The sequence below is a fragment of the Echiichthys vipera genome (genome assembly GCF_963691815.1).
Source record: "Echiichthys vipera genome assembly, chromosome: 11".
Lineage (NCBI taxonomy): Eukaryota > Metazoa > Chordata > Actinopteri > Perciformes > Trachinidae > Echiichthys > Echiichthys vipera.
The window spans coordinates 15,553,791-15,579,385 of NC_139836.1; the positions used below are offsets into that span (position 1 = coordinate 15,553,791).

At 37.4% G+C, this 25,595-nt stretch overlaps 1 protein-coding gene across 1 annotated transcript in view; it reads right to left on the reverse strand.

Annotated features, from left to right (window-relative positions):
- The window catches only part of lmbrd1 (LMBR1 domain containing 1), a 56,656-nt gene that overhangs the window by 9,303 nt on the left and 21,758 nt on the right, over positions 1–25,595 (reverse strand). Inside the window, exons 7-14 of the mRNA XM_083922662.1 lie at positions 21,806–21,879; positions 13,579–13,704; positions 12,685–12,837; positions 9,308–9,372; positions 9,045–9,147; positions 7,060–7,164; positions 6,813–6,962; positions 6,080–6,161 (exon numbers count right to left, since the gene is read on the reverse strand). Of these exons, the coding sequence (XP_083778788.1) occupies positions 6,080–6,161; positions 6,813–6,962; positions 7,060–7,164; positions 9,045–9,147; positions 9,308–9,372; positions 12,685–12,837; positions 13,579–13,704; positions 21,806–21,879 (858 nt within the window). The remainder of the gene's footprint in view (positions 1–6,079; positions 6,162–6,812; positions 6,963–7,059; positions 7,165–9,044; positions 9,148–9,307; positions 9,373–12,684; positions 12,838–13,578; positions 13,705–21,805; positions 21,880–25,595) is intronic.

Genomic DNA, 25,595 nt, shown 5'->3' on the forward strand with positions numbered 1-25,595 from the left:
CACTAACAAAAAACATAATATTGTAACATGCCTTACTTAAGTGGATCATAACATATTGGATATGAAATTAAGCTGCATTTGCTCAAGTTCAAAATTTACTTTCTATGGGAGTTTGTTGTTAGAGACACGACAAAGGCCAAAATATGGCCTGCAACAGACGAGGTAAGGCCTACCTGCAATTAAAACTCCACTGTTGACTCTGTGCTGAGTCATCAGTCAATGATGGTATAAAACAGTCAATAAAGTGTTTTTTCAAAAATTGAAAGCACTGCAACCATGAGAGGTCCTTGAGCATGCAGTCATACAAGTGCACAAAACATATTAGGGTTAATGGGTCAAGCAGTATGAGAGATTAGCTGTGGACAGAGAAACAAACACACATGCATGCACAGAGGCATGCACACATGTGCACACACAAACAACTGATGAGCAAGATTTAGCTGATTGGTTGACTGACTGGCACTATTTAATCCTCACCACCTATGATGAGGTATTCTCTCCTTTAGGAAAAAGATGCTTTATGTAAGAACAAGTTGCACTCGTTCATCACACAAATATAATCATTCACCTGTTACTTTCTAAGGCTTATCAGTTGATAAGCTTTTGTATTCCCTCTCAGTCCCATGTGTTGTCTCTGCTTGATACTTCCTCCTCCTTATGGTAGGTGGTGCAACGGCTGTTATGAAAGCAGGAGCCCTTTCCAAGATGGCCAAAATAGGATCAGTTTCCCCAAGCTGGTCAAAAGAGAGAGCGGAAATGCTACTGGCGGTTGTCCTAGTGACTCTGTCAGCACGAGTACTTTACGGTAGTATTAGTGTGAATCAACAGATCCCACAATCTTTAGACATGTGCCTTTAGTAATTAACACTGCTTGGGCAAAAAATATTTCTGTTCTTAATAATTGAGGGTCCTGTGATGCCAGTAACACAGTTGATTTATTCCACTTAGTTAATCCAGCTCAATTTTCACAGCTATCTTGAACTTCGCTTCAAGAGATACATGACAGCTTCCACGTACGGCTGCAATAAACAACATGACAAAGTGGCTTAGTTTGTTTGGGTTAATTGAGATAGTTGTTGGACAGGAAACAAATTTATTTGTTTGAAAAAAACAAATAATCAAACAAAAACCAATTAATCAATTCTGTCTGAATACTCATGTAAACAGGAGAATTATAGGGGATTGTCGGTTTATGTAATTACTGTATGTTGGCAGATTTGGCATTATTGCCATGTGTAAACATAGCAAAATTAATTGAATGAAACCATATTTATCACTTTGGTAAATTTGATTAAAGGGGTGATGTGTAGTTACTGGCCACATGCTCAGAAATATGGGGGGAAGCCTCTCACTTTGTGCAAGGATTTCTTGATTGAGATGACTCTGTGCAACATTGTGTGCAGTTAGAACCTTGCAATGTCTTAGCAATGTAACTGAGATTCTGCGTTTAAGACTGTTGCAATGGATAGCTCACCAGAGAGTCTAGCTCTGTGATGTCTAACTGATTTAAATTCATGGGCCACATACAGTCCCATTTGATCTCAAGTGGGCTAGACCATTAAAACCATTGCATACTAACTGATAAATAACAACATTTCAAATTGTGTGCCTTTCTTTCAGTGTAAATAAGTGCAAGTACTGTACAATCTGTAAATGTCCACAACTGATGAACAACCTATTTACAAAACAGATAATGAACAGCCTGAAATATCCATTAGCCATTTCAACAATATTTCTCAGTTTTTCAACTGTATTCTGGTCACTTTACTTAGCAGTGTGGAGACACGTAGCCTGTACGTAACATGATAAATCTATAATAGCTTATCCAGCATTGGACCTGCAACACTTACTAGGCAGGGCTGGACAGTAACAGTTGCCAGGTTGCTAATGGCAACAATTTCTGAGAAATTGGCAACTGGTTCCCCCCAGGTCAGCTGGGTCTGCCTGCAGCTGCACATACAGTAAAAAGTCTGATTTTCCCTTTGCCTGTATCTTGCACTCTCATTGACTGTTGGAGTTCCCAATCTGGAATGTGTCTGCAAGGCAACAGCGACCCGCTTGCCTTGCATTTTTGAACACTTCACACATCGTGCTCAAGCACAGATATGTGACTGCCGAGGCCAACTGTTGGGGAGTTCCAACATCTGTCTGTGAGTGGAAAATCGGGGCTAAAGTCCCGTGGTGGATATTTGCCATTATAAAACTAGCACAGGCAGACAGCCTCCCTCATTCCTGACCTCCAAAATCACCAGCGACTGTTCAATATGATTGGATGCTTTTTTCAAATATGTCTCAGAGGCTCAACGGCTTTTCAGAATGTAGACCATAGATTCAAGTCATCTGGAAAAGGAATGCAACCACTAACATCTGAACGCATTTTGTACAAGGTACCACTGATTCATGAGAACAGGGTCCAAAGAAGTACATTTCTTTCAAATGGCAAAGACATTAGTCCATTAGCAACTCCATGTTGCAAAACCCTGATAATGTCACCAACCATGAATTAAGCCCACTACTAAAAGCCAAACCAAATATGCTAATGGTTTTTACTATTTCTTGATTCACTGTCTAGTTCAGTCTCAAGTAGAGGTCGACCAATTAATCGTTTGGGCCGATAGGACGTTTTACGAACTATCGGAATTGGTGGAACTTGGCTCCGATAGTGGCCGATGGCAGCAGTTTTTTTTCCACAGCAAAAACAACTTCTTCCCTGCTCTGCTCTCTGAGGGGGCGGGGCTGCTCTTCACACACACACACACACACACACACACACACACACACACACACACACACACACACACACACACACACACACACACACACACACACACACACACACACACACACACACACACACACACACACACACACACACACACACACACACACACACACACACACACACACACACACACACACACACACACACACACACACACACACACACACACACACACACACACACACACACACACACACACACACACACACACACACACACACACACACAATTAACAGCTTGTTAAGAACACGCTAAAATTAAAGCTGTCTCTGTGTGGACTGTCTTAGTTTGCCACGAATCTCAAAATTTGGCAATTTCTTGTAAACTTTAGCTGCTGGCTGAGAAGAATGGATGTTCAGTTCCAGATTTATTTATTTATCACTTTGAGTTTGATGTTCAGTTACATATCTATATATTCATTTAGGTGTTTATTTATTTAAGATTTATATATTTATTCTGGTATTTATTAATTTGATGTTCACTTTGAGATTTTATACATTTGAATATTTATCAGCTGTTCAGTAAAAGAGTTGCTGCTAATAAAGTCAGAGATTGTTCATTTCCAACTGTGTTGAATTTTTTCGAGGGGAGCTGAGTGATATCGGCCGATTAATCGGCTATCGGCTTTTTCCTGCTCGAAACTATTGTTATTATACTAGCCTTTGAAAATCCACTATCCTTTGATCTCTAGTCTCAAGATACCCCTATTTAGACAAGGGAGATCCCACTCAGGTCATCTGTCAACCATATACTTAGCCATACCTTTCTACACACACATAAATCATTTTTTAGATAATGCATTTTTGTAGTTAAATCCTGATAAATTGACAAAACTACAACCCTATGTGGCCTTTTTCTTTCACAAGCAAAAGAGTATCCAATCAGTATATTTGTTTAATTTATGTAAGGGAAAATGCCTTCAGTGTCTATTTTCAGGAGTTAATGGATTAGTAAACACAAGGCAATTTTGTAACGTAGTTAAGACGGTCTGCAGACAGTGACTGTGCAGTCCACTGTGTGTCTGAAACAGATACTTTTGACTCTTTCAGCGTAGTTTGGAAGAGAGGAGATCATTCTATGAGAAAATTCTACTTCAATGAGACATTAAGTAGAGGACTACATTTTAAAGGGACAAACCATGTGCCCCAAATGGTGTGTCACACAATGTTGCTTAGAATATGGATTGCAGTGCATTGACGGAGGCACAATAGAGACTGTGCAATCTATTCAATATGAAGTCATTTTTCAATTTTGAGACTTTGTGAACAAACGCATCAATATCTTGTAGACATTTACTACCGACAGTGTGCAACCTCTTCATATACTATAACTTCAGTATAAGTAATACAAAAACTATCAGCAGCAACATCTTTGATAGTCCACAGGCATGTGATTTAAAATATTTCTGCCACAAAAAGTCAAGGCTCACATGCTTCTCTTAATGTTAATGGGAGGCAGTATAGGGAACCTCTTTATGGATATTGTCACATTGTAGGGAACTCTTCAGATGACATGGTCTTAACATGGAACCCAAAGAATAAATATAATCATTGTATTATATTATATAATTATAACTAGGCCATTTGCAAATAGAACCGCACTGTTCACATTGGTGTGTGTGTGTGTGTGTGTGTGTGTGAAAATGGAAATTGTTAAGAGCTTTGAATAACTGCTCTATATAAATGCAGTCGATCAAGAAAATGCTAGCAGTTGTCCAGGGGTTGCGCCTACAGTTGCTTGCAGTAGTGCTGAGAAAATAAATATTTTGCATATTAACATAATACACATGTAGTCCCACATATGGCTGACTAGACATTAATGCAATCATTTCAGACTGGAATAGTCAAGGGATAAATTTATGAAGAAAAAATACTATATGCTATTAAGGATTTATTAATTATGCGTAATATTTAATGAAAAATGATTAACTGTTTCTGGATAAACTGTTTTCATTCATAACATATAAGTCCATCAACACAAATTAACTACGTTGCTGCAATGCAATATTGCATCTCCTGGGAGGGCATTTATGGCCCCACACCTTGATTAATTTGAATGAAAACATGATTATCCTCCACCCTAATATACCTCTAACAAAAACAAACACGCACAAGAGTCCAAACACTCCTACATGGAAAAGATATCCCTGTTTTGTCTGAATGTATAACTGGATGAACTGAGAAACATAGAGGGTACCAAAGTACTAAAAATGTTTATGATCTTGTTTGTTTCCTTAATATTTTGCTGGAAATAGTTAATAAGCGGGACTGCAAAGTTTCCCAAATGTGACCACAATGGAAATAAGCCTTTTCCTTTTATTTACAGTAAGCACTCACTGCCCTGGCTGAAATTATGTTTTTTAAAAGAAAAAAAAATAATTATATATATATATATATATATATATATATATATATATATATACATATACATATATATATATATATATATATATATATATATATATATATATATATATATATATATATACGTATATATAAAATTGTCTAATTAAACCAATTAATCGAGTTTGAGTGATTTTCACACATCTATTCAAATCAAATGTAATACATTTGATGTCTTCTTATGTTAGGATTTCAGTATCAAGACTGACAGCACTACACCAGACTGAACCTCTGTGTGTGAGGATGCTGCACCATGTAATGTGTAGAGCACTTTAATGATATGTGGTGCATAGGTGAATAAAAATGGTGAGTTCTGTTGTTGTTTGTTGTTGGAGCTGCTGTTGTTGTTAGCAGTGTTGTTATAATTGCTTATTGCTTGTGTATTTATCTGATGATAACTGTATGGCAAATGATACATTTCTGAAAGGACTGATACATCTGTTTAGCTTGGTATAGATAGATAGATACATAGTCATTAACCAAATATGACAGTTCCATCATTTCCGCTCTACCATCAACAACAGTCTTACTTGAGCATAAGGCAAATAAATAAATAATTGTGATAAAGCTCACTGGTATGATGTACATTCACACATTTATGTTTTCACGGCTGATTTACTATAGTAATCGTTGGCATGGAGACAGCAAGAGAACACACTGAATTAGTAAATGTTTGTCCTTGGTATTATTCCCTCTAATGAATAATGAATGGTAATAAAGATTACTGAACAGTGTTCTACACGAAATGGCTGAGTTGAACACACTGTCCTCTCTTTCTTCTAGTATAGACTTGACTTGTGAGGAATAAATATTTAATAATGTGTTGTAAGTTCTTCCAACATCTCGCTATTGGACCAGTGCTACCTTACTGTGCTAGCAGAGATGACAGACTTACCCTCGGGCGCATCAGCATCACAGATCCTTGTGGTGCCAAAAGTAGCATTCCCAGATGTAGGACCTGCTGAGGGCATCTGACTCTGATCAAAAAACACAAAGGGATGTATATGTTTAGCAAAGACACACTACAAACTACTTCATGCAGTACAAACAAATTGTGGCTTGACATGAAGGACCATAAAATTATAATTTCTGGAAGTCTATAATACAAAAATAATACCCGACAGCAGCAGCCCTTTACTCATAAATGATAGATTATAGATATAGTTTTGGTTCTAGAGATTTGGTTTTGAAAAGGTTATTTTCTCTCATTAAAAACAGAATATTTCAGCAACAACAACACCGTGGTTCAGTTTAATTGTGCTGTTGAAAATATTTTTTGAGATGAAGCATAGACACAGGGATGCATCTAAACCACATGTACACCCACACGCGGAGAGAGAGGGAGAGCACTGAGCTACATCAAATCAAAAAGAGGGTATACTGTCAAACAACAGATACACACAGGCATAGCCACATAGTCTAATACAGAGAGACAGAATTCAAAAAGAACAAGAGTCTGAAAGTCCTGCTGCCAGCCTATGGAGACCATGCTGCTGCATTCACGCAGCAGGATCGAAGTGGTTTGAACCCGATGACTAACCGGCACTGCCATCGTTAGAACCCCATCCTCCCATTCACAGTCTAAAGTCTTAAAAATATACGGACATGTACGTTCATTTTTTTCTTACCTGTACAAGATATTTCTGGCTGCCATACATGACATATTGTGGGGCTAGGCTGTAGATCATGTAGCTGGTGTGAAGGACAATTAAGAGAAGAATCATACAGAGGAAGAGAAGAGCCTGGGGACGAGTTCTCTTCGGTCTGATTTTGTACAGCTGAAAAACAAGAACATTTTACTTTAGAAGTATATACTGTATTATTAGATTATTTGGAAAGCTTTTAAGGTAACATAGATGTAGGGCATTTGCTTACCCTTATCCAGAAGAACCAGATGCCCATGTGGCGGATGCCAGCCATGGAGGTGACAACAAAGTACATGGTGATGACTGTAATCAGGATGTAATCCAGTGGAAAAACCTACAATACCAGGGACAGAGGTCAGCTACATCCCTCACATACACATATAAATAGATTATTGCTTTCAGAGCCAATCATTCATGCTGATTTTCTCTGAACGTTGCAACTGTCATCAGTAACACTTGGTCTAGCCAAATTAATCTAAAGCGCATCTAGCACATCCATTTCTTATTAATCAGTGAATAGATCATTTACAGATGTAGTCTAGACATAAAAGCACAGTGTATGGAACATACATGCTTATTGATTATGTTCTGTAACCTGTAATGTTCTGATTTAGCCTTAAGTCTGTCCCTCCTGTATATAGAATATCATCCTTGATGTGGTGCACTTAATTCCTTAAATATCAAGGTCATCCTTCTAAACACTGGACTTAGACATTAAATCAATGCCACTATCTATAAAGCAATTATTTAATGGTTTGAGCTGTCAGTCATTTTTTTTCTCTAAATTCTGCTAGAATACTAAGTTTAAAGGAGTGTCTGGTGTCCTGCAGCAATAACCTGGAGGAAAAGCAGCAACGGTCGAGATCTAATGTTGCATCAATCTCCATAGGTTTACCATTCCCCTAAAATATAAATGCTTCTGGATGAAAGTGGCTGTTTTTTGTTGAAAATATCACATTAAAATGAAATATATATTAAATGACACACAAAGATGCATTGAATTGTATTTCAAGATTAATAAGTACCAAGAATCTTTACGCTCCAAGTATACTATCAAACCTCAGTCACAACACTGACCTCTACACTTTTTTAAAAACAAATAAACAGGATTTGATTATTTAAACAATTTAAACAAACGCAAAACAACAGGCAGGGATCATAAGCCAGCATCCAGAGTTTCCGAGTTCAACCAAGGTTTTCAAGGATCTTTTTTTGGACTGCAAAATGTTGAAGCTATTCTACAGTATGTTAGCAAAATGATTTAATTACATAATTTGCATTATTTAATTTAATTTGAAATATTTTATTATCTGTAAAGAGCAGTGTGTTTTGTGCATAATGCAGATGGTGTAGAATAATTATGGGTAATGAACAGTTATTGTGTACCTTATTAAAATTCATTTTTTATAAACCTCACTTTATTTAAAGACCTTTTATTTCCTGAGTTTTCAAATGCGGCTCACAGACACATGTATATAATGGAACTTGCATAATGTAAGAGCCTCCAGAGGAGTTTTGGTTTTAGATTAGTTTTAAAGTTTAAAAAACAATCATTCAGTAATTCATTTTTAAGTCTTAAAACACCATTTGGTGTCTGTTACAGAGAGCCGGATGTTGTTGAGCACAGCAATTGATAACCATAATTATACAACAGTAGTATGTAAGGCTGTTGTATTAGGCTGTATTGTACCGCAGGATATTACTTATTGTGGCCACTCTGTAGTTTATACACAATTTATTGAATAATAACTTTCGCATTGTTGATTCATTCCAGTGTAAATTTACCGTGGTCATCATTTATGTGTCGCAACAATACTTTATTCTTTCTATTTAATATCTATTGTGCTCCCATTTCTAGCTGCACTTACTTTCTAGTCTCTCAGCCCTGCTTTCTTGGAAAATTAAATCATTCCGGAGTTACTGCAGAATGAAAAATGTACTTGTACACTTTTAATTTTGTTATCTTGTGGTCATTTGAAAAACATGAGGTGACAACAGACTATTTTTAAACATAAAAAACTGCTTATTGACATTTAAGTCCATATGACTCATTTAAAGTATGTAGCTGCTTTTGTAGTTGAGAGCACACACCCTTTAAGTTTTTAGCGGTTTTATTTATATTTATATGATGATGTAAACAAGAAATTATGACTTTAAGCAAATTTCAATTGAGGAAAATCATCTTTTCAACATGAGAAATGAGAGGATACTCACAGGTTGTAAGGCTAATAAAAGTTCATTGAGAGGATTGGTTAGGTTCGTGCCAAAGATTATGAACCCAGAGCTGATGCCAGCGGAGTGGAGAGCTTTATCCAAACTGAAACATATAAAAATACTTAAATATGTGTATAAAGCATATATCCAGCATTACACATTAAGAAATATAGTTATTACTATGTAGACATAATTAGAATCTCCAATTTGGTCACACTGCCTGTCTTATGAATGATGGTGTTACAGCACATATTATGACTTACTTTGAAATGAACAGTGCAACAGTGAACAGCAGTGCAACCAGGATAAAGAAAATGCCCAGCATTATCTGCAAGAAAGAAATAAGAACAATACATTACAATAGCAAACAGTGATACAGCATGTACCCACAACCAAAGGAGGGATCTGCACTTATAGCAAACCTCATGACTGAACCTCAATATAGGAAAAGGTATGTTTACAAATGCATCTACAGGGTCAGCAAATATAACCTTTCTATCATGGCTTTTGTCAAGGAGAGACCATATGGCTTGGCCAGCCACAGTTTGGCACTGTTGTCTGAGGTGACAAGGGGAAGCAATGGCACAGCCCAGATAGAGTAGGGAGGCTGCAACCAGAGAGGCACAAGGTGGCTGGCAGCCAAAAAGGCAATAAACCCTATCAACTGCTTGCCTTCAGGGGCGCCTCCATAACTAAATATACGTACAGTATGATATAATATTGTACTATCAGCTATAGTAATGAAACCTCAAAGTTGTATGCTTATGCTAACCGGTCAAGTTTACGATGATGTCTGTCCAGACTCATATGCAGGTAAGACTTTGAAGTTTATTTTTCTGGTGAAATGTGAATGCCTCACACAAATCTTCAACCTAGCAGCACAGAAGATCTAAACCACGCAGACATTTTTGTAGAACATTATGATGTCACACTGAAGTTGATCTTTGATAATTAGGTTATAAAATGTCATCACTTCATCATTTAATATTTGATCCTATTAGACATTTGAGTGAAATGTTGTCATATTTAGCATAGGAATTCTTGAGTTATGTCCAAACGCGTTTGTCACAGTGACTTTGACCGTTGACCTCCAAAATCTAATCAGTTCATCCTTGAGTCCAAATTGACATTTGTGCCAAATCTGAAGACGTTCCCTCAAGGCGTTCCTGAGATAGTGCGTTCACGAGAATGGGAAACACATGAGGTCACAGTGACCTTGAACCTCCAAAATCTAATCAGTTCATGCTTTAGTCCAAGTTGACATTTGTGACAAATTTGAAGAAATTGCCTCCAGGGGTGGCTAAGACATCACATTCACAAGAATGGGCTGGACGGACAACCCGAAAACATAATGCCTCATTATGCCGGTACAGAGGCATAAAAACACATTGTAAAATCCAATCATTCAACCATATTAGCTCTGACCAAACATCTCTTAACACAATTTCTCATGACTCTAGCAAAGCATCAGTTACAATTAAGAAACTAATAATCAAAACACTGTTTTTCTTAATTACTGATATAAGTGGCCAGACAGGAAAAAATAAATCATCAAAACTGCCCTTATATCCTAATCCAAACAAATAACGTTGTTGTACTAACACATTTGTTACGCTAATCACAAGTCAAATAAAAAGGTGGAAGTTATGATATATGAAAACCAGGTTTTAAACCATGAAAAGTTTAAATTTATATGCATATCTTAAATCAAAATTTGGCATACCTTTTTTGATCCCCTCAAAATACAGTAAATATTCTGTGAGGTCCAAGCTTTTTTTTAGCTGTAGATATCCGCATGTTCAAGAAGTAATTTCCACCCACCACCCGAGTTGATTTGAAATGGACAGCATGTGTTTGAGAGACAGTGGTTTAACGGCTCTGGAGAAATCCCAATCATTTGGCTTATCACTCTACACCAGTGCCTGAGTATACAGTAAATAAATCTCCTAACTCATTACTGTTTAAATTTGAGTCTGGGGACTGCCATTAGCAGCAACCCCCTTGGCTAAAGACAAACTGTTACAGACACTGGTTGAAAATGTTTGTGCATGCCTGCAGTGCAGTAAAATACTGGAGAATGAATAGCAGTGGTAAAGTAAAATGTGAACTAGGAGAATGAAGTTGGAACTCGTCCTGTCTTTTACACAGAAAATGTGATAAAAAAATACAAACTATTTTGACTGTCACCATTGCTTTGTTGTGTATGAACGAACAGTCATGCATGTTATTATGTTCATACAGATGCACTTCCATGTTCACCATGCACCTAGATGTGCATGAGGGTTGGTTTAAATATAAGAGGAATAAGAGGGTGTGGAGATTATTGCAGGGAATAGTTACAGTAGCATTTTGCTCAGTTTCATTACTCTTCTCATTCACATTCAAAGAATTAAGATACAAATATATGACACCACAAATATGTTGCCAAAGGCTGATACTGTGCCCTTTTAAGTTAACTTTACATTTGAGTTTGGGAAAATAATAACTTCTTTCCTGGCCCACCACCATCACTTTTAATCAGAATAATTACAGCCATGAGCGTGTTATTCTAAGCCATACTGGTCAGGACATCCTCTGGGTTATGTCAAATTCAAATGAAGTATTTTTTTTTTATGCCAAACCGACTAGAAAGATGCTAATAAACACAGCTGTTGCACTCTGGAAACCAAGTTGTTTGGGATAAGGATGCAGTGAGTTGATTGGTAGGAATAGGCAGCCTTGTGGGATTCAAATTTTTCTTTTCATGGAACGGTGTGAATTGGTGTTCAGTGATCTGTAGGGATGTACCTTTCTTAAAGTCTAGATGGTTTACACTGCATTCACTACTGTAAGAAACTTTGTGAAATGTGATAACTGATGTGATGTGTGCAATTGCATTAAAATTATTTTTGGCTGATGTTGGTTATATATGATGTAGTATAGGGATCAGGGGTGCACTTTGAAAACCTCTCTATAATGGTCATCAATGTATCATCTCCAGATGTTTGTCTAGGCTTTGCCCGGTGGAAGTGTTGGCACCAACATGACCAAAGGTAGTACTACTTTTCAAGTCTTAAACAAGGGGTGTTACAGCCCACTTCATTTCCCAGTGCACAAATTTAAATATGGGGACAATAATATTAAAATTGCACAAATTAGGTCCAAGTATTGGTTGCCCAACCCAGAAAGTAAAATCAAACAGAAGTTTGGGGTTGCATTGGTTAATCCCTGGGGTACCATGAGATCCTGCATGAGAAATGTGAGACTCCCTGAGAGACTTCAGCGTAAATTAGGTGAAGAGACTACCCGTGGGAATCATGTGAATATGTGGTTGTCTAAAGTAGAACTAAAAGTAAATCTAGAGCAGTCCAGATAAGAAATTGAGCACAAAGAAACAGTGCAGGAAGAAAAAATATTCCATGAAGACGAACAAAGACATAATACTTGACTAAACAAAAAATCTTAAATTACACAACTAAGTGAAGAAACACAAAATTAGCTGTGGTATATTAAAGTGCAAATTTAAATGAGGCCTGGACACATAATGCTAAATGTGTAAGATTGTATCCAATAGACATGACTTGCCTTTGCACACAATACATACCAGAAACACACCTATAATTTACTGTGAATAGGAGCCAGTTCCAACATGCACACTTACCTTGAAAGGTCTGAGAGCACTGCCCACTTTAGTGCAGCAGTTCCTCTCTGCAATTTCCAGGTGTCTTTCCCTGCGATGGAGGACTTGCAGTTTGCCCTCCAGCTCCTGCAGGTTGTGTCTGTCCCTTGACGAGAGGGGACGTCCATCTTTACACTGGTGAGAAGACCAACAAACAACCAAAGTCAATAAATACACATCTGTATGTATACTCACTAACATAGTTATAAGTTATTCATGGTATGTGAAGCAAACAGCACAAATATGTTTTTAAAAGTAAGTAATTGACCTACCCAGCGATTGCCAAAAATAACTTTTAAAATATTTTTTAACATTTATTTTGGATATAGTTGTTATAGCAATGGGTAGATATATGAAGCATTGCAAAATTGGGGTGTAAAGATTCAGGTATAATTAACTTCCCAGTAAATAATTACTATTGCATACTATGCCATAAAAGTAGGAGGAGGAATGACAAAAAGTCTTTCCTGTTCAACTTCACGTTGCCACTGGCAACCAAGAGCAACTTAAAGTATCCATTTGTGCTGCCTGAATTTGAGGGGTTGGTTGATAAGGACATTGCCAACGATCTATAATGGTATGCAAAGACAGAGGGGCATGGCAATTATGATAAGGGGGAGGGACTGATCAGCTGGAGGCTATGCATGTCTACCTTTCATGAATGCATGATTATACACTAATTATACAGTGAAAACAAGAGGCAGCAAGCATTCTTCGAAAAAATATAAAAGATATTGTTAATATGTTAATGATGTATTTATTTTCACTTGTTTTGTTGAATTAAGTTAATATTTGATATATAGATCAACTGTACTGTGTGTTGTGCAATGTTTATGTCAAATATTACTATGCATAATGTAATTTAGTGATACCAACCTTGGATTTCAGCTTTTCGATCTGATGCTCAACATCATCAATGTCCTCTGTGTTCTCAAGGCGTTCATACATCACACTCCGTGTGCCTTTTATCAGATTCAAAGGCAGTACAGACATACCATATGCCTGAAAGACGAAGCAAAACTACAATTATAATCACACATTATTGTCAGAGGGGGGTGGCACATATGGTCCGCGCATCCGCCCACACATAAACAGGCCCGCATGATGATAAACCCATCACAATAGGGAACAATGACAACAGTCAAATGTGTAAGCAAACACAGAGAACATCATATAGTTTCTGGCCTCCCAGTAATTTTTGGTAGAGGAAACAAAATTAAAATGGTGGAATCTATAATTGTGCTGTGGTTTATTGGTGAAATTGCTGCAACCATTTTGTGTGGATATCACTGCCTTATATCACTGTGATGCAATTTACAGCTTAACAGTGCCCCCATGTGACAGCACTATCCTCTATCCAGGATTTGATAACATTTTATCACCATTATAAGCAGCATTTTAGAGAGAATATGGGTTAGAGTAGGGGGAATCAAGGTGCCATCAATGTGAATGACACAAATTCAAATGAAATAACATCAGATTTTCTTTTAGAGATACATACAATGTATAAATGATAAAAAAAATTATTGTCAGGCACACGGAAAGACATATACACTGGAGATCAAAATAAGGGAACAAATTATTAATACTTGGTTTATTCTGAAATACCATATTACTTTATTTTTGTTGTTCATCTAAACCTCGTAGAGAATCTCGGCGACAAAGTAATGGCTAAGAAACCCACTACAGTTACTGAACGGTGGATCAAACCAGAGCAGTTTGAGAAACTAGTGATGTCCTGTGGGTGCAGATGTGCTGAAGTCATTCAAAGCAAGGGCCTCTACACTTCCTATTAATTTTAAAAAATCCTATAGCCCTAAGAAAACATTGTTTAAATCCCTAACTGTACTCAATGTTTTCGTCACAAAATAAAGGTTTCTGTTGAAGTGCCTTGGTTATTTAAAAAAAAAAAAAAACATGCCAGTACAGCAGTGGTATAGCTACAGCTGATATTCTATCAAATTCTGAACAATAAAAAATAACAGTATTTCAGAATAAATCAAGTATTTATTAGTTGTTCTCTAATTTTGATCTCCAGTGTACAAACATATAGTGACAGCAAAGAGAGACAGAGAGAGAAAATATATACACAGAACTCATAGGAGATTTTGATCAGTGGGCTTCAATCTCCCAAAGAAACATTTAAACTTTAATTAAAAATAAGGGACATCTCTAATACTAGGAAACAGTCCAATCACTACAAATGAAAATGACAGCAACAGGCTGATGTTTTCTTGCTCTCCCTGTTCTGTCTTGCTTTAACCAACTTGGAGAAGTGCGGTTTTATGGGTTCATAATAAAACAAAGAGGCCTTCTGTGCAAAGATACTTTCAGCCTTGTCAAAAGACTCTGCCTCCCTCTTCGTTCTATTTTTCAAGTGGGGAAACATCAGGGCCTATATTTTACTAAAACAACTTTTACTAGTTTCTAAGTGTTAGGTAGCATTAAGAGAGTCGCATGGGATACTAAGTCAGGCTAGACTATTATTAGTCTCTGTTGTGGATCTCTGCTACGGGCAAATGTCGCCTCCTGCAATGAATCATGGAGCTCTTAAGGCCGGAGCATGTCCCGAATATCAAACACACTCATAAAAGGAAAACCTGTCTCAGATCCCAAGAGAAACATTTCCCTTTCCTCAAATGTTCAACTTCATGGGAGGAATGTAAAAGGAAAAAAAATGTGTCCTTCTGCTGGAGTGTACATTTTTAGCTCACACATAATTGTACATGCTCATTAAAGTTATTTTAAAACCCACTGTGGTCAATAATTACCAGAAATAGCTTGGAGCAGGGTGGATAGGAGTGTGTGTGAATTGATGTTTGTGTTGGTTGAGGAGGGGGTTACTTTCTGAAATCATTCAGAGAGAGTCTTGTGACTGTTGAGTTGGAAGAGGGAGAACTAAGTGGACGTAGGCCTCCTTCACAAGCCTCCTCATTGTTCTTTCTACTAGTGACGACGGAAACAAAAGGGGAGGGAGGATGAGAGGAGGCCCCCCAACATCCTCAATACACTTTGATAAAGATAGCTTATTACAACTGCTCGATGTACACACTAGCTTTTAGAAAGTTCCTCTAATTTGAAATAACCAAGCAAATGCATTTAAAGATATGAAACTTAACACATACACATTCCCATAAATCGTTTCCCTAATGTCCTAATGTCATTTGATTAACAGAACAATTTGGCTGGTTGGAGCGTTTAACGAGACAAGCTCCACAAATCTGAAATGAGAGAGTGATTAGAGGTCGTAAGGGTTTATGCAATCACGCTTCCTCCACTCAGAAATTCTGAATAAGGCTAGGATTTTTTAAAATTTCATTTTAATTGTGTGCCTCCCATAGTCTCCTTTAATCCGGATTAAAAAGTCTATACACATTTGTGCCAATTGAATATCAACTGATTTAAAATTGAAGAGATGATTGCCAATCGTTGCCCCTGCCAGTTTTTAGCAAGTGGAACAAAATGTTCCTTATTCCTAAATATGTGTTTTACATTCAGCTCTAAAATCTAATAAAAATATAGTTTAACCTTTGCACCCTCCAGTGAATTTTTTGTACGTCTGTACATTTGTTACCCAAACATCAGATGCCACCACTCTGATGATAGTGGATGGTTCTACATTGTGTCTGTTTAAAGAGATTAGTTCATCAGTGATGACATTTGTGCTATACAATCTCAACCATTTAAAAACATCCCTTTGCCTCCATGGTCAAGCTCATTGCATCTTATGGAAATGAGACACATTGTTCCACAAGCTATGGCTGTCACACAGTGGATTTTCTTCCCTGTTGTATTATCTGAGCAGCATTGGGTTAAAAATATGATTCTAGATCTGCTTTTTTTATAGCTCCGATATTTTCGATACATTTGAATGTGGATATTGTATTATTTTGAAAAATGTGGCATTAAAAAAGCACTCAAGTATCAATACTTTTGACAACCTTACAATGAGCGAGAGATTGTAACTCTAAAATATTGACTGCATGTTGCCATGTTTGAGATGAAATGTGAGGTACTGGATAAAAACAACATGACAGGAGCAGATGCCAAAAAGTAGAGAGTGTTTGGATCGATAAAGAATGTTGAGGGTCCAGATGTATGACTGCTTGCTTGATAAAAGCTTCCTGTTGCTATACCTGTTGCAAACAGTCCATCCACAGAGATGGATGCTTGAGTGGTTTAAGAGCTGATTGACAGCTTGGCATTATGGCCTAATGTAATATCCTCTTTGTTCTGTCCTCAGTCATTAGCTGTCAAGTTACTCAAAGAGTTAATAGTAATTAGCAGCCGCTGATATGACCTGCTGTCAGCGGCATTCATCATTTTATCCAGTGAAAATAATGCTAAAATAAGAAACTGCCAGCCAGAACATAGTGTCTTTTATGTTAATTATACCTCTGCATGACAATCATTTTGGTCAAACTGAAAAAAAAATTCTGAAATAGTCCAGATGGCTTACATTCAAGCATAATTTCAAAGGAAAGACTGAGGTCAGGTAATGTAACCCTTTACATCCAGGAGTAGTGGGGTTACTTTCTTGCTTCTCCACTAAAGTGGGGGTCAGAACTGACAATGTGGCATTATCAACTTGTATTTAAATATTTGAGTGTTATTTAAATACATTTAAATATTTAGTTCGGCAAATCCCAAAATGGAACACAGTGATGCAACAAAGCGCATTCAGCTTTATTAGTCTTCTTTTAGTCTCGCATTGGCAGACCAAAGCACTGTGTCAGCACTGAAGAAAAGTCTGTCTGCACCATTTATCATTCTGGTAAAAGAAGAAAAAAGTTATTGTTTGTTCATATTTTTCTTTAAAACAATAAAATGGTGACAGGCATTATTCCAACAGTCTACATCCAGTGAGTCAGACTAGTGTTCTTTATACATTAGGGCACAATATGAACATTTCATTTCCACAAGATAAAAGTATATTTATTCTATATTCATCAAATTTGCCTTGAGAATGACGGAATTTTCACATCTGAACATGCCATAGAGATTAACAGACTGACACTCTAGGGTTAAATTGGTAAATTCCAAGTATTTCAATGAGTGCCCGATAAAGGGTTAATGTTGTTCAAGTGTTATTAGAAGTTGCATTATCATTATCATTGCTGTATGACTAAGCATGCAACATGCTGCATACCAATTGACCCCATTTGTCCAGGGATGCTGGATCTTTAAGACTTCCATTCGCTGTTGTAAAGTTTCAAGATGATAGCTTAAAGTATAGTCAATTTAGTTATAAAAATATGAAACACTCTGATTTGACAGTGGCCAATGTAGAGTCAGCACACACTTTCAGCCAGGTAATCACTTGCCCTATGTTGACCCCCACAATATTACTTTTCATGCTTAAAATGATTTTAGTATGGGCACAGTGGAGGTCTAAAGAGTGCTTCATGATACGTTTTTTTTTGCCTGAGGTTGTGTGTGAATAAAACATTCTTTGGACAGCCATTGTATGTCATTTCTACAAAGAGAATTACATGATAAGACCAGTTATGAACAGGCTTTAAAGGTGGCCTCCATCCTTTAGTGTGACTTTTGGCTTTCTTTGACATGGCGCCAAGTTTGACCAATCCCGTCTTCTTTAATTACAGTAGCTGCAGTAAGCCTTATGCAGGGTTTAAGGGCCATTACAATAAGCCATCTCCTAATCATAAAGTAATATTGCATGCTAATGTTTGAGAATAAAAAAAATAAAAAATAAAGCATACAAATGCATCATTTCCACCTTAATGCACCTGTGTTTATGAATCTTTAATGAAATTAAATTTGACACCATGTCCAGAGAAGGGATGTCAGATTTTTTCTGAGTCCTTTAATAATGGTATTTGCCTCACAGATAGTGGTTGCAGAGAGACAAGTTAAATTTTGGCCTTCAAGTTGCTCACAGATGTAATATCAGTTAGCAAGCGCTGATATGACCTGCTGCCTGCGTTGCTTGTCATTTTAACCAGTGAAAACGATGCTAAAATTGAGAAACTGACAGTCTATGAATGTTTTATACATCAGTGTATGACCAACTTAACAACTTAGATCTTACATGCATATTTTATTTTCCAGTTACAGTTCTTAACTTCAACCTTCAATTAAAAAGTGGTATATCATTAAATTATACAAATCAAAAGTAAACATAAAATATAGAAGTCAAAGAAGCATCAAAGGATTGGAGAATCCTAAAGTAAGTATAAGTGATACGCCTCTGATCCATTCAGAGACCCCATCTTCCCAGGTCAATCTTAGGGGCTGTGATTAAATCAACAGACGTTCATCTTCTCGACTCCAGTTCAGCATCAGCATGTTATGACTAGTAATTTAAGAGCAAGAGAATGGTAGGTCCATGGGAGACAGAGCCATGAGAGTCATAAGTCAATATGCTAGCCCCGCTTTTAAATGAAGTCAAAGGACATAAGATCAGCCTGAGTGGTCTCATCACTGCTGGGTACAATCTAACAGAGTGGGAGATAATATAGAAGAAATAGACATATGCAAAAGGTCCGGGTAAGAAATATATTAACCATAATTATAGCTTTGCATTATTGAATAAAATCATCAACATTAAAAAAAGGACTGCTTATGTGATGGCTTTCATCTTTATATGTAATCCAATGCAAAGCTAGTTAGCCATTTTAAATCTTGCTGAACACAACAATCTCCTAATTCAACAATTATTTTTCTTTTTAATTTTAATATGTGAATAGAAACAGACATTGATGATTTGCAAAGCATTGAAACCTCATATTTAATTAAAAATAGCACAAAGACAGCATTTCAAATGTTGAAACAGAAAAATGTAATTATTTTTTTTAAATGATAACTGTATATTGAATTTGATGCCAACAACACGATTCAAAACAGTTCATGGGTCATGTTTACCACTGTTGCATCACCTCTCCTTCTGACAACACTGTAAGTGTTTGGGAACTGAGGAGACCGACTCGAACTGTAATTTTGGAGTGGAATGTTTTTCAATTCTTGCTTCATGCAGGATTTCAGATGCTAAACAGTTCAGGGTCTCCTTTGTCATATTTAATGGTTCATAATGCTGCAAACATTTACAAGTTAGGACAGCAGGCAGGCTAGTTTACCGCCCATACTATTTTACTATGGAGCCATGCTGTTGTAGTATGGGAAGAATGGGGTTTGGCATTGTTTTGCTGAAATAGGCAAAGCCTTCCCTGAAAAAGATGTTATCTCCTTGGCAATATATGTTGCTCCAAAACTTGTATATATCGTTCAGCATTAATGGTGCCTTCACAAATATGTAAGTTACCCATGACATGTGCACTAATGCCCCCCCATACCATCACAGATGCTGGCTTTTGAACTGTGCGCTGATAACAAGCAGGATGGTCCCTCTCTCTCTCTTCTTTAGTCTGTAGGACGCGGCTAACATGATTTTAGTTTATTTAAACAGAATTTCAGAAAATTAAGTTTGACCCATCAGATCACAGAACAGTTTTCCACTTCGCCTCAGTCCATCTTAAATGAGCTTGGAATCTGAGAGGGTGGCGGCCTGAATCTGGATTACTGTATAAACGGTTTCCTCTTAGCATGGTACAGTTTTAACGTGTTTGTGGAAGTGTTCCTGGGCGATGTCCACTAATCGTGTCTGTTTTTAATGCATTAGATGAAAGGATAAAAAGTGAGATAAAAAGAGTTTCTGCATTTGTGTCTGCATGAGAATATAAGAGGGCGGGGCAGCTGCTGCTGTTGCCCAAAGGCCTGATTTCTTTGATTGACTTTATCGAAACAAGAAAAACATCAAAAACAAAGACACTCCAGGAGTTTTGATTTCCACAGGGCTTTCACAGTTCAACAACAACATGGGGTCAGTGCAAATCTGAGCACACTTCCATTCTCAAAATGCACTAAGTTATTATCCACGCTTTAGAGGACTGTGAGAAGCAAAGTGAGAAAACAGTGGATACAATCCCAGCTGAGATGTATTGCGTGTCCTAAAGTGAGATTGGATCTACAACTTACTTGGATAGGTTGTGTATTATTCATTAAGAGCTCCAAATTCAATTGTTGTGTGATTTGTCAAATGGGATTATTTGAGCTCAACAGAATCTGGATAGATTGGGGTTGGCTGTCACTTTTACTCTCACTCTCCTGGTTGATAGCTGAGTAGGTTTTTTCTTTTCTTTTTTGTATTTTTCCCCAGTAGGCACAATTCTGTTTTACTACCACCACCCCGACAACAATGCCACCAACTCCAGGGGATATTCAGTCTAGTTACCAAGATAAGGGCTATGAAAAATGGACAGTCATTTTTTCTGAAAAAAAAAAAGAAAACTGCTGAAAGAATGCTGATGGAATAAAAAAAAAAAAAAGCATATATTACCTACTTTTGATCAAGGCCTGGGCTAAGGACTTTGAGGTTGAGGATGAGGACATAAATACATCGGTAACTGTTTCAGAGAACATATTCAGTGCATCCAAGAGCCACCAAACCTCAGCTGAATCATTACCATACACCATTTTGACTTTATATGAAACAAGGTTGCTAGCCCTAACTGGTACTTGTGCTCTTTGAACGTATCTGAAACATTTAGACACATGGTAAATGCGAGAGGTCTATGACTTTTGGAGGGCAGCTACATCAACTTTGTCTGCTGGTACCCCAAAACCCATTTTTCTTTTACTTAACAATGACTCAAGCATGGAACTGAGAGAGAACCAGCTTACAGTACAGCACTGGCTGCCACCACACAAACTGTACACTAGAAAATGGCTAGAATACTTTCAAAAGGTGGTCATGTTGGAGCTTTCAGTAACTACAGTAGACATGTGGAAGAGGGCTTAAGCCAAGCTCTAAAATCAAAAGGCATTACTTAAACTGGAAAGCCACTCCATCACCAGGTATATCTCAACGTAGAAGATAGGAAACCAGTTATGTAAAAAAACTAAAACTCTACTGCATAATAGTTACAAAAATGTGCAAAAGGAAGATTACTATATTAAGCCTTCTTCAAAACATTGTATATGTATGTCTTCCCATTGGATGATTTGTCCGAATTACTGTGCATATACTGTATAGCTCCACTGAACACATGGAAACAACATCAACTTGTCTCAGGTCCCAACTCACCGTGTAAGTGATCACTGCCAACATGCCAACCAAGGTCAAGGAGCTGATGGAGAAAGACAGAGCAGGCAGACCATCTGCAGGTGAAAAGACAGGAAAGCCTTTAGAGACCTTGACTTTGGCCTCTGAAAAAAATATATATCAATGGACACTTTGCCACATGCGCAAATAATCAAGAGCCTACTTTCTTGAGTGCACTTCGACAATATTTTCAGTCAACTTTGTTGTTTGTCAGCTGTCATTGACATTGACAGCTGAAATGTTCCATTTCCATTTGAATTTAGACCCTATTGCAGGGGCTGTATGAGCTATCGAGGTTGCAGCAACCTTCTCAGTAGCAATTCTAGTGAAGGTATATGCTGTATAGTGAACATTTTAACCAATGAACAAAATAAAATAAATAAATAATAAAAATGTCAAGAGAACTCTTTCAATACTTGAATAGTATAAACTAATATTATTATTAGGTTTTAAGGTCAAGTCAGGGTATCTTGGTATCCGCTGCTGCTTTCATTTTGATTATTCTTTTTTAAATCCATCTTTTGTGGGTCCCTGGATTACCTCTTCAAAATGGTGGCAGATATCATAAAACATCTGCAAGGACAGTACTGATACAACATGACTAGGTACGATTACGGTAAGTGAAAATTTCGTATTTTAGTTATTTGGGTGAACCACCTTTTCAGTGTCTTCAATGTTATTATGGAGCCTGAGGAATTGTAGAGAGAAAATCCATCACCTCAAAAAGGTTAACAAGAAATTCTAAAATGAATAATTTTGCATCTGAATCAACCGCAAACCTGATGCCAACAACACAGCCCATCTGGAACCACTAGGATGTGGCTCTCCGCTAATGTTCTTAAGGGGAATATTCTTCCCAATTGGATGCAGGTTATTCAGAAGGACAAGGAATCATGCTGGTATTCTGGCACTATTGGAGTTTATATCTGCTTATAATGAATGTACTATGGGAAAGTCTACCTCTAGAGTCACATATTTTCTATTTTTTTGTGGTCGTCATTTCATACATTGATCATGATTTTTTAAACAGCTGGATCTTTCAATGTATGTAGATTGAGTTGATGTATGTCACCTTTGATTGAGGCAGAAACTGGACCACCCATCAGGCAAGGGTAACAGTAGGTGTCACACCAGCTGTCAGAGCTGGAATTGGAAGACAGGGATTGATGGAGAGACTGATTGCCTCTATCCCCTGTCAAGATCCCACCTGTTATAGGGTTCCATGTAAAAAGCTACACAGTTGTCGCTTAATAGATATCCCGCATCCTCTCAGCAGCAACTTCATAGTGCACAGCCCACCTGTAAGCATTGGCATAGGTGGCTCTCTGCTTGCTTTTCTCCTTGACAGTGCCATTTGACTGGGAATATTAAGTCAGTATTCAGGGCATGTATAATTTGTGTTGTTTATAACATTTATCACTTTCTTTTAGAGGCATTTCACAAACAGCAAGACAAAGAGGTGGAAAATGGAGATAAATTATATGCATGCTCCCTATTGTATTGTATGCAAAAAGGAAAACTTTGAAGTCTGACAGCTGCGCTGAACATTAACATTTGAATACATGTTTCCTATCCCCGAGTGTTTCATTGCGATTTTGTTGCCATTGTTTAGTGGTGAGCTTGGTAAAATAGACAATAGCTCCATGTTCTGCATGGAGAACATTCTGTCCATGAACTCCACACAAAGCAAACGATGGATATATGCTGCCAGTCTTCTTGGTTTCTTGAGCAGATTTTCCGGGGATTAAACAGACGGAATTTTGTCTATTATTGGTGGTGCTTCCACATCTGTACGGCTTCGATTCCAACACCAATGAAATGAGGTAGCTCTTATCTCACCCTGCATATAGCCCTTCAGGCTTGTGTGCATGCATGAGACTTGTACAGAGAGGTGGTTATTAAGGAGCTCTTTTAGCCTGAGCCCCCTACTTCTGTGGAATGACACAATCGTCAAAAGTAAGTAGGATGCAGCTCTATGTTCATGGGATGGGAGGGTAAACTGCATGACTGCAACAATGACAACTGCCATCAACAGCATGTGGAGGCCTTCAGCAAAGTTGAGAAAGTTATCAGACAACATAGAATGATTTTCTCTGTGTGTGGTAAAGCTGAAAAAGTCATAAAATTTAGAAAATTAGGTCAGATAGTATTTTGTGTTTACCAAGTTATTTTGGGCATATTGTAGCTTTAATCCCACAGTTGAGGGATGGCAGAAAATGTCACAAGATCAATTAAGATGAGATCAACAGCATCACTTCAATTCCTTCTCCGTGAATCTGTCAACTTAATTCTCAAATTAATGAAAAAAAATAGATTCCATTTTAATCATTGGCATTTTAAAACTCAGCAAAACACAAAGCTTAAACTATGTACTACGTATGCACAGAAATGATAGAAGAAGAAACATGATATTGTTTGATTAAATTAAAAAATATACAAGACTCTGAATGTAACAATTACTGCAGGATACTTTGTTCATAGTGGCTTTCAATTCAGAATGTAACAAGTTATACATGGAATGTACAGAATCAAACCTTGACAAATACATAGTTCTGCAAATGTATTCAATACTTTCATATTTACTGAAATATCTCTTTCTTTTGCTCTGCCAAACTTTAAATCTCTTCTCTCTTTTCCTGTAAGTTGTCAGTTTCAGTACGAACCGTTGCGTTCATCCTCCACCTAATTCAACATCCAGTGTCCAGTCCTGCTCCACATCCCATCATTCAGATCTTCAGCACCCCCAGTGTCTAGACCTCAGGGGGGAACATTCAAACCTAATCATATCACCACTACCCCCCTAAATATACTACGTCACGATGGGGTCAAATTGCCAAAGACTCAACTCACTTCATCGTGCACCATGGAACAAATGTATTCTTCACTCTAATGAAGTCTTGTCTGATTGAAATACCATGAGTGGTGTCTCATCTATGAGTTACACTTCATTACAATGCAATGTTTAAACCCAAATTCTCTCAGAATAGATTACTGACAGGTCAAAAAGCTGAAAAATTCTGATTTTGGACACATTGCTGCCTGGTGTGTGAAACTTTGAAAACAGCTATAGATACAGCCATAGTTGCATTATCATTAGTATTCTATGTAGTCACAATGCCAATACAGGAAAAGTGAACAGAGAGAGCGCAACAAAATCGAGATTAACTGAACAGAATTAAATGTAGGAAAGGTGAAATCCTTCAGGCTTTAACATCTCCCAGCAGATCTATGGAGTCTTTAAAGCAAAATACATGGGGAACAGACGTGCAGCGAAAATAGGAAAAGCACAGCTGCATACACTGTATGCTATGGTTGCTTTTCAGTAGTAATGTAAGTCATACTGTACATAATGTTGACAAGAGTGAAATACACTGTTTGAAACAATTGCTCTGGCTTATATTTGCTCATACACACAGTAGTAAATACACGCGTATATTTGAATGTCAGGTTTAATATCAGTATAGTTTTACTTTGTCACTGATAATGAAGATATGCAGTGTTTCTTCCTATTTAAAACTGGACTCCCATCCTCTACACCTTGAGACAAGTCCAAAAACCCAAGATTGTACTGCCTGGTCTTACCAACGTTAACAGCTACTGATCTGGATTACATTCTAGCATCTTTAGAGGCAGGTCAGTAGGATTATGTGGCAAAAGTGCCTTTCCATTACTCAATTAACCCCACATCTGGAGTGAGAAGAGATGAGGAATTAGAAAAGAGATGATCCTCTCATTTCCTCCTCAGCATCTGAGCAACCCCCCCCCCCCCCCC